The sequence below is a fragment of the Mandrillus leucophaeus genome, unplaced genomic scaffold (genome assembly GCF_000951045.1).
Source record: "Mandrillus leucophaeus isolate KB7577 unplaced genomic scaffold, Mleu.le_1.0 Scaffold87, whole genome shotgun sequence".
In the NCBI taxonomy this organism is placed as follows: domain Eukaryota; kingdom Metazoa; phylum Chordata; class Mammalia; order Primates; family Cercopithecidae; genus Mandrillus; species Mandrillus leucophaeus.
Window position 1 is genome coordinate 5,655,075 of NW_012109474.1, and position 9,647 is coordinate 5,664,721.

The 9,647-nt window shown below is 44.3% G+C and overlaps 1 protein-coding gene across 1 annotated transcript in view; it reads left to right on the top strand.

Annotated features, from left to right (window-relative positions):
* Nucleotides 1-5,721: 5,721 nt before the first annotated feature.
* DCC (DCC netrin 1 receptor) overlaps nt 5,722-9,647 on the top strand; it is a gene marked incomplete at its 3' end in the record, with an annotated part of 618,462 nt that continues 614,536 nt past the window's right edge. Inside the window, exon 1 of the mRNA XM_011969058.1 lies at nt 5,722-6,429. Within this exon, the coding sequence (XP_011824448.1) occupies nt 6,339-6,429 (91 nt within the window). The remainder of the gene's footprint in view (nt 6,430-9,647) is intronic.

Here is a 9,647-nt window from a genome sequence, read left to right on the forward strand (position 1 = left end):
GTAAGACTCTGGATATGATCTATACTGGGGAAAAATTCCTCTTTTCTGTGGACCTGTGAAGCTAGAAAGCAAGTTATATGATCTCAAAATACAATGGTGTAACAGCATACAAAGCCAGCTACAAACCTTCCTCTCAAAAGGAAGAAAGTCAGAAGAAAATAAAAGGAATCCTTGGTCCCAAGAAGTTTTGAAATCCAACTGGGCAAAAAATCATTAGTTTTCAAGTCTTGGGAACAATTATCTGTAGTTTATGTCTTCATCCTCTTGACTCAAAGCTCTGCCCTCTGGGTTCATATTTCTGACCTTGTAATTATTTTTCTTTTATTCTTTTTCATAAGGGTAGTACATACTTGCAGCTGAGTACTCTTAGCCTCTTTCTTGCCTGTAGGATTTTCAAAATCTAGCGGCCTTCTTTCATTTTGTCCTCTTTGTCCCTTTGAGTCGAATCTGGCAGTGTTTCTGCTGATATAACAATCTCAGGAACCTTGCTGTTCTTCCATGTATGTCTCTCCCAATCTAGCAGTGTTTCTGCTGATATAACAATCTCAAGAACCTTGCTGGTCTTCCACATATGTCTTGGGTATTTACTCTATTAGGAGACTCTTCCATAGGCCTTTCCTGGACAACTTCTTCTTTACTCCTGGTTTCTGTTAAGACAGCTGAGAGGACCCATGAGCCACATGCCTAATTTCCTCAAAAAACCCACTGCATGACTGAATCTTCTGATCTTTTGATCTTTGTGAGGCATGAACAACACACTCTTTACTTTCTCTACAGAGTATGCATTCCTAACCACAAATTTCATAATTTTAGTGTGATTTATAATCTGAATAGGCTGATAATTTCCCAAATCAAGTACTGGGTTTTTTGCTTTTTTGTTTTTTTTGTTTGTTTGTTTACAAGGAGTTTTTCCCTCAGTCTAACTCTTTATCATATTTTACTATAAGCAGCAAGGAGAAATCTGGTCACATCTTCAACACTTTGTTTGGAAATCTCAGCAAATATCCCAGTTTATCATTTGCAAGTTCTGCACTCCACATAGTAGTAAGAAATAATTGTGCTAATATTTTCGCCACTGTACAACAAGGACCCCATTTTGCATTTTTTTTTCTGAGACCTCATCATCAATGCCTTTAGTGTCCATGTTTTACCAACAGTCTATTCAAGGCAATCTAGGTTTTTCTTCTGTTTCCCAATTCCAATGTCACCTGGACATTTTTAAATAGTGTTACAGCAGCATCTCACTCTAGGGTACCAAAATCAGTACTAGCTTTCTATTACTCTTGTAATCTACTGCCACAAATTTAATGACAGAAAACAACGCAAACAACACAAATTTATTATCTTACAGTGAAATATTTAAGTAAAGGTTTTGCAAAGTCAAAATCAATATATCAATAGGACTGTGTTCCTTACGCAGGCTCCAGTGAACATCTTGTTTTTTCCCTTCTCCAGCTTTCAGAGGCTGCCTGCATTCCTCGGCTCATGAACCTTTCCAGTAATGGCATCACTCTGCCCTGACCTCTGCTTTTGCCCTCACATTCCTTCCTCTGACTCTGGCTTCCTGTCTCTCTCTTCCATTTTCTAAGGCTCCTGTGATTTCACTGGGCACATTGGGTCATCAAAGATAATCTCCTCATCTCGTGATCTTAGCTTTATAACATCTGGAAATCCCATTTTTCACATAAAGTCACACTTTCACAGGTTTTGGGGATTTGGATGTAGGTATTTTGGGGTAGGGGGTGGGGGTTATTTTTCTGCCTACCACAGGTTCTTCATGGGGATCTGATGGAAGCTCCATGATTTCTTTTAAATTAGTCCCTTCATTGAAACTCATACTCTTCCACAGTCTGATTGGCTGATGGGCTCAGTTCTGAATTTTTCATCATGATCAGGAAGACAGGCTACTCTGCGTGACTAAAGTGACTCAGGATCCATTACCTCAATTTTGTAGTTGAGAAATGTGGAGCAGTGGTACTCTCAGAGCAAACTGTAAGACCTGTTATTACAATAAGTTAGAAGAGATTAGGAACAAGACAAGCAAGCAAATAAAAAACAAAAACAAGAAGCCCACAAATATCACCTAAAATATGCCACTTCACCCCATGATTATAAATTAGCCCATGTCAAATGACCACATAATATTTATATTTATATATTCCATATAGATAGCACACAGCCCAAAAGTCTAATACAATAATTGGCTTTCTTAAATGACTAAATGGTGAACTATTATATTGTCACATTCACGTGATTTGATCTGCAATGTAATAAAATTCATAGCTTTATAATACCTTTTGACTAGATGTTATTGTTTTTGCAAATATATTTCTCAAATATGTTTTAGAAAGTATTGAAAGTCAGATCATGATATTGGGAGAACAAAAAATAGATTCAGATAATTAATTTTCAGAATAAAAACAAGACAAGAATGTAATTCCAAAATGGAGGTTCTGAAAGGAATTGTACACTTTTAATTTGTCTTATTTCCTTGGTCTAATCTCAGAAAATCAATGCTCCTGATACACCCCCACCCCTAATACACACATAACTAAGGGTATATGTAATTTGAAAAAAATGAAAGTATAGATTAATGGACCTTCTGAACTCAAAAGTATGTCTGGACATCTGTATATTCTATCACCAGATTAAATCTCAGAAGGGGTGTTTCAACATAAAACTTCTTAAATACTATGTGAAGAGTATCACCTATGCTAAACTATTTTCTGTGGCCCCCATTTCTCTCCTGTTTTTGCTTGATCTTTTGATAGTCTCCCCCACCCGCCACCGTAAGAGGCTATGTGGCAAGTGGGTCTGATACCTCTGATACCTCTGAGAGTAGAGATGAGGAGACACAGTGTCTCTCAAGTATAAATCACTGAACTGCAAGTCAGAAAATATCAAAGCTGTTTCCAAGAGAATACTCTAAAATGAAGCTGAGTTATCTAAGATGAAAGAAAGAGTATTGGGGAAGAGAGTACAAGCAACTTTCAGAGGCTAGCTGTGGAACCAAGTGAATATTTAAGAGGAAGAGAAGTCAATGGTCTTTTGTAGAAGCTCATTGGTCAGTGGACTGATGGCTTGTACTACTTGGTATAGGGGTCAAGGGCCATAGTGAAGAGTAACTTGATCCCTAGAACTGCTATGTGAGGCTGAACAAGGTACCGTTACGGAGATCTAAGTGGTATTTTATTTTCTGTTTCTGTATTAGTTTTCTGAGGATAATGCCTTCCATCTTCATCTGTATCCCTGCAAAGGACATGATTTCATTCCTTTTTATGGCTGCATAGTATTCTGTGGTGCATATGCACCACATTTTCTTTGTCTAGTCTATTATTGATGGGCATTTAGGATGATTCCACGTCTTTGCTATTATGAATAGTGCTGCAAAGAACATATGTGTGCATGTATCTTTATAATAGAATGATTTACATTCCCTTGGATATATGCCCAGTAATGGGATTGCTGGGTCAAATGGTATTTCTGCCTCCAAGTCTTTGAGGAATCACCACACTCTCTTCCACAATGTTCTCACTTATAAGTGGGAACTGAATGATGAGAATACATGGACACATGGCAAGGGAACAACACACAATGGGGCCTGTCAGAGGGAGGGGTGAGGAGAGGAAAAACATCAAGAAGAATAGCTAATGGATGCTGAGCTTCATACCTAGGTGATGGGATGATCTGTGCAGCAAACCACCATGGCACAAATTTACCCACGTAAAAAGCCTGCGTATCCTGCACATGTACCCATGAACTTAAAACAAATTTGAAGAAAAATCCAGATCTGAGCAGCATGGACCATTCTTGGGTTCCTGCCTTCCCTCCCACTTGTTGAGGACATCCTATTACTGATGTGGGAAATACAGGACTTCATTAGTCTTAAGAAGAAGTTGCAACTCTTCCCTCATGCCTACTATCTTATGCAATGGTTCTTTACATCATTTTGGCAGGGAGGCAGGCTTGAACTCACCTTATACATCTACTGAAAGCTAAAGACTCCCTTCCCAGTAATAAAGAGCATGTTCACACAAGCCAATCATTTTTTCATAAAATTTCAGGATATTCACAAACTTCCTGAATTTTGTTGGCAGAGACTTCCCTGGAAGATTAATGGACTGGGTTAAGAACCCTTGCTGTAGAACCCAGTCCTGAACCACCAGAGGCTTCACCTCAGCTAATGGAAGTTTTGAGTGTTTCAAGAAATTTGAGGGTAACCAAAGACTTTTATCCCACTCTAAAGAACCCATCCATGTAAGCTATTTCGAAGGTTTTGCTTTAGTGATCACAGGCACTTCATATTTTAACTTTTCTGAGACAGGAAGGAATGGGCATGACTAGGGATCTAAAACACTGTTGTCCAGTTCCAGCATCATAGGAGTTTCCCTGATGATGATTTTATCCTGTATTTTTCATGCTTTCCCCCATGCCTGTCTTCTTAAATAGATATTCACATTCTCTCTGCTCACAGCCTAGGGAGCATGGGAGGGTAACAAGAACAAGTGGGGAACAATCTAGTGAGGAATGGTCTGAACCCGCCGCTGAACATGTCCTTAAACGACAGTACTTTTACTAGAATGACATTTCTATTCATTATCCTTCCCGGCCAAATTCATTGGTTTGTAAGTTCACTTATTCAGCAAAAATGTATCAACATGTGCAGAATTCCAAGTTCTATGCTAGCGCCTGTGAGGAGTGCAAAGATGGGTGGCATACAACCTCTCTCCTCTCAAAGGAGCTTGAGGTCCTGCAGCAGAGACAAGTTACACAAAGGAACTCAGCTTAAACAGCTTCCTGAAAGGGCTTTACTGTTCAACCTTCCTAAGTTTCCTGCTGTGTGTGTGTGTGTGTGTGTGTGTGTGTGTGTGCGCGCGCGCGCGCGCGCGCACGCCTGTGCATGGTTGCTTCACTTTATGTGCCAGGGACTGAAGAAATGTCTTTCTTGTTCTCCCAGAGCACCCCCTCCATGACGTGAACCATCATATTTGTCACCATACTTTATAATTATCCATTTAGCTTCTCTCCCAACGGATCACAAACCCCTTGAGGATAGAGACTGAGTTTCACTAGATGTCCCAACTATTTCGTGGGAGCCAACAGAACACCTAGAACATGAAAAGTGCTTTTAAATATGTTAAAGAAAACAAGAGAGAAGAGAGAACACAGACGACATGAAACGTCCTACAAAAGAAGGCCCCTAGCTATTATGTCAGGAAATAACTTCTGGCCTTTGTCCGCTGTGTGTTTCAGGATCTCGATTTTCCACCCGTCTTAGAAGGGAGTTGGGTCAGGTGATCCTTTCCAAATGAAAAATTATATTTTAAATCACGCCAAGGGCAGAGAGGGAACTAAACATCCTGGCCATCTGCTCCGCCTTAAACGCCCGCCTAGGTTTTACAGTCAAATACAAATAATTTCCTGAAGGCTGAGTGTCAAACACAGTCGCTGCAAAACCTCCAGACGCTCAGGATGTTCGCAGGCTCCATTGACAAAAGTGACTTCCCACGCTTTGCCCACAGAGGGCATCCCTGCGCATTGATACGTAGACCAGGCGAATGCAGCTGCTGGAAGCCTCCTCCGTCCGCTCTTTTTTCCCTAAGCCATAGTCTCTGTGCCCCCACCCCCTTCCCGTGGAATCTTTGCCTGATCCAGTTCCTTTCCCTCCGGTCTCCACATTTTCCCTTCCAGCCCTCCACTTCTCCGGATCAATGTGTAGTACGGTTCCAACTCCCAGCTCGCACACCACTGGCGGACACCCCAGTAACAAGTGAGAGCGCTCCACCCCGCAGTCCCCCCACCCCCACTCTCCTCCCTCGGTCCCCTCGGCTCTTGGAAGAAAAACCAGCAGCATCTCCAGCTCTCGCGCGGAATTGTCTCTTCAACTTTACCCAACCGACGACATGGAACCAGCCTCAACCTTTTAATGCACAGCCCGGCCACAGGATTGCCTTCCATCTCCTCTTGGTCCCTCCTGGATGTGGTTTATTGATGACTTGCGAGCCCCTCAGAGAGCTGTCTTCCCTCCTCTGGCTCCCTCCGTTTCCTTGAGTTAGTTTTCCAAGGTTTTACCGGGGCTCGGGATCTCTTGGACCGAATGGAACTTTTTGCTGCCTGCTTTTGCTGCTGATTCTGTCAGTGGACAAGGAAAAAGGCTTCGAAGGCAGCAGAGGCACAGGGGAGGTGGAGAAAGAGGTGGAGGAAGAGGACGAGGAGGAGGAGGAGGAAGCCGAAGGGGCTCGGCGCGTGTGTGTGCATGTGTGCATGCGTGTGTGAGTGCATGTGTGTGAGTGCTGTCGCTGCCCACGACCCCTGGCCCCGAAGGTGTTGGCTGAAATATGGAGAATAGTCTTGGATGTGTTTGGGTACCCAAGCTGGCTTTTGTACTCTTCGGAGCTTCCTTGCTCAGCGCGCATCTTCAAGTAACCGGTAAGTGGTTCTTTCCTTTCTTCTCGTCGCACCCCCTTCCGTACCCCACTTCCCTTCTCATCTCATTTGGCGAGTAGTAGAATTGGGGTGGGGGATAGCAAGAGATTTGGCGCTTGCGCTGCCCCCCCCCCAATTTCCTCACCGATGATAAAAGATAGAAGTGTTATTTTCTTCCCTGGGGGCGGATGATAGTGGGGCTGGGTGCTAGGGGCACCCCTTCGCTGTTTTAAAATCCGATGCTTCAGGCATTTTTGCTTCTGCAAATACTTGCGCTGGTTTGGAGACCCGGCGGGCTGGGGCAGGTGGTGGGGATATCGTTGAAAGGAACTGGGTTGTATCCTTAAAGCCTCAGAAACCTACCAAATGGGGAGGACTGGGGCAACAGGGGCAGGCGAGAAGGACGTGCAGGGGCTTTGAGGAAGTCTGCGCAGAATGTAGATGGTGGGGCTGAGTCGTTGGTGTGTGAATACATCTCCTTTTGGTTTGGATTTTTGGACTTGGTGATTGAGAATCGGGAAAGGGACAGCTAATATGTTGTGGTACTTCCAAGCAGGGGATCCCGGTACTGAAGGAGGCACAGAGTTGCCAAGGAGGAGGGCGTGTTTAATTTTGTTTTATTTTTTAACGGTGAATGTAGTTTGCAAGCTGAGTCTCCATATAGCTCCAGGACACCTCCAAACTCCAAATGATTAATATTCCAGAGAACCGGCCCCCTGGCCCTGGCACTTGCCAAGCTCAGTTTCTAATTAAAAATGGCAAAACTGTTTGGGGATTGGATTGGGCTAGAGCAGGAGAAAGAGGGACCTGAAGGCTGATCAGGGCTGCTGTAATCTCCGAATACGGAGCTGGCGGCTTCCACGGCCAAAAGAATAGAAAAGAGCCAAATGACTTCTGATAAGGTCCACTTGTTTTGCGGGACCTCACCACAAGTGTCGATGGGCACTGGGGTACTGGGAGCGGGCCTGGCAAAGGAGAGGAGAGCGGCTGGATGAGCATTCAGATCCCTTCGGAAACGACCTTTTTCCAAATCCAAAGGAAAAAGAGGCTCAGGCAGAGACCGGGCGTTGAGTAGGAGCTCCCCAGTTCGTGCCTGGGAAATTAATAGGGAATGGCACAGAAATCGCGGCCAAGCCCCCAAGCTCCCCGGAGCCCGCAGCTCCGGCTTTCTCGTCTCTGCTAAGTGCTGCATGGCCAAGGGTTGCGAACGCGAGTGGAAAATGCGCCTCTCACGGTCGCGAAGGATTCAGTCAAGCGCCGAGGCAGCCCGAGGCTTCCCAAAGCCTGGCGCGGCCGCACGCAGGCAGGAATCTGCGCTTGCATTCGGACTCAGCTCCTCATCCTCCTTTGGCCCGAGACAGAGAGAGCAGGCAGGAGGGGTGTGTGTGTGTGTGTGTGTGTGTGTGTGTGTGTGTGTGTGTGTACGCGCGCTCGTGTGATGAGCGCGTACCCGCATCCACGCGCTTAGCCGCTGGTGCTCCCTCCCTCCCTCTCCGCTCTCGGGCCGGTCCCCTCCTCCCCCGGCTCTTCTCTCCCGGAGCTTTGTCCTCAACAATTACTCTCGCGAAAGGTGGGCGTGGGGGGGGGCGGGGGGAGCGCATCTCCGCAGTAATGAATAGATATCTGTTTTAAATTCCCTCCTCGAGACCCTAAAATGATAGAGGCTGCTGCGAGGAGGACCCTCCTTCTGCCCAGAAGATTGACTTGGGCTTTCTATGGCAGTTTGCCCACGGGAAGGGGGAAGTTCAAGGGGCATCCCTCACTGGGTAGAAAGTCTGCCTAACAGCAGGACTGCCGGCCTGAAAGGTGCTAGCTGAATGCACTGCATGAAGCAAGCTGTACAAAAATGAACAATGATGTCAATTACACGACAGTAGTTTAAAGCTATTTCTCAAGTGACTTTTGTCAGGCATAAGGTGGGGTAGATTAATAGAGATAAATTTATGTACGTTTTATGAATGTCTAAATTAATTAAATATTCTCTTTTCACTTGTTTATGTTTCTTGTCCAGAGAGTCAGGGCCATGTTTAATTTTAATTTCCTCCTCAACAGACAGATCTATGCTTGAAAAAGCAGATGTAAAGAAGGGATACACACACACACATACACATGGGTTATGTTGGTGGATAGGCTAATGGATCTAAATCTTTAAACTTATCTACACTTCTAAATCCGTATCTGTTATTTGCAAGTGAGTTGTGATGCAGTTTGCGCAGTTCGCAGGAGAGTGGATGGTGCACTTTTATGATATTGCCAATTCACATCACTCTGGCCTTTGCTCATTAATCTGAGTATCACTTCTTCCTCTTAGTAATAATTTCCCCCATTTAGGAACATGGCAGGAAACTTACAATAAGAAAGCATAGTTCACTCTATAAAAGGACCAGTAGGAGGTGCCCTTAATAAGGCCAAGTGTCTAGTTTACTGGCAATGAGATTCCCATTCAGCAAGGTGTTTTAAAGACTTTATTGATTGGTAACAAAGGATTATGGAGACTATCACAATAGCACTGGGCCTTTTCTCACTTTCTAGGTAAAGTCTGAAGCTACTGTAGATTTCTATGAAACTGTGATGATTTAACAAAGGACAGCCCTGAACAGTGTCAGTGGAGAGTGAGGACTTGATGTTGGGGAAGGAGGATGGTGACTTTTTAGTTTACTTCTGTAAGATTTCATCTCCTTATGTATTTGACATGAGCCACGGGTGCAGGAACCATATAAAGTCTCAGGGGATCTCAGGTAAGATAACAATTTTAGATGTTGGATGTTAATGAGTGAAAAATGAGGTATACATATTAATTAATTCTTCATCCATGTTTGGGTTCCATTGCATTGAAAAAAATCTGTGAGTGTTTAATGTAGTCTGGATATGCTGAAATGAGGCTGGTCGCTCTCCCTAGGCGACTTCTTCTCATTCCCCCAACCAAAGCAGATCAGATGCCCCCATGTGGGTTTGCTTTTGAGTGGCGGGAGTACGGCAGAGCCTGAGGGCTCGGGGTAGGCTGGCCGTCCACTCCTCTTTGAGTGCCGCAGTATAAATCACCAGTGACCTGTCAGTGTCCATTTCCCCACACAGCAGCAGCTGCCCTCTGAGTTATAAAGCATGTGAAACAGCCACCATATATGTTATATGTGAATATATTAGGCTTAGTGCCTTTGCTTTAATGCTCTTAAAAGCTAGCCTGGCTTGAGATGCTGATAGGCATTTTTTTTTTTTTTTTT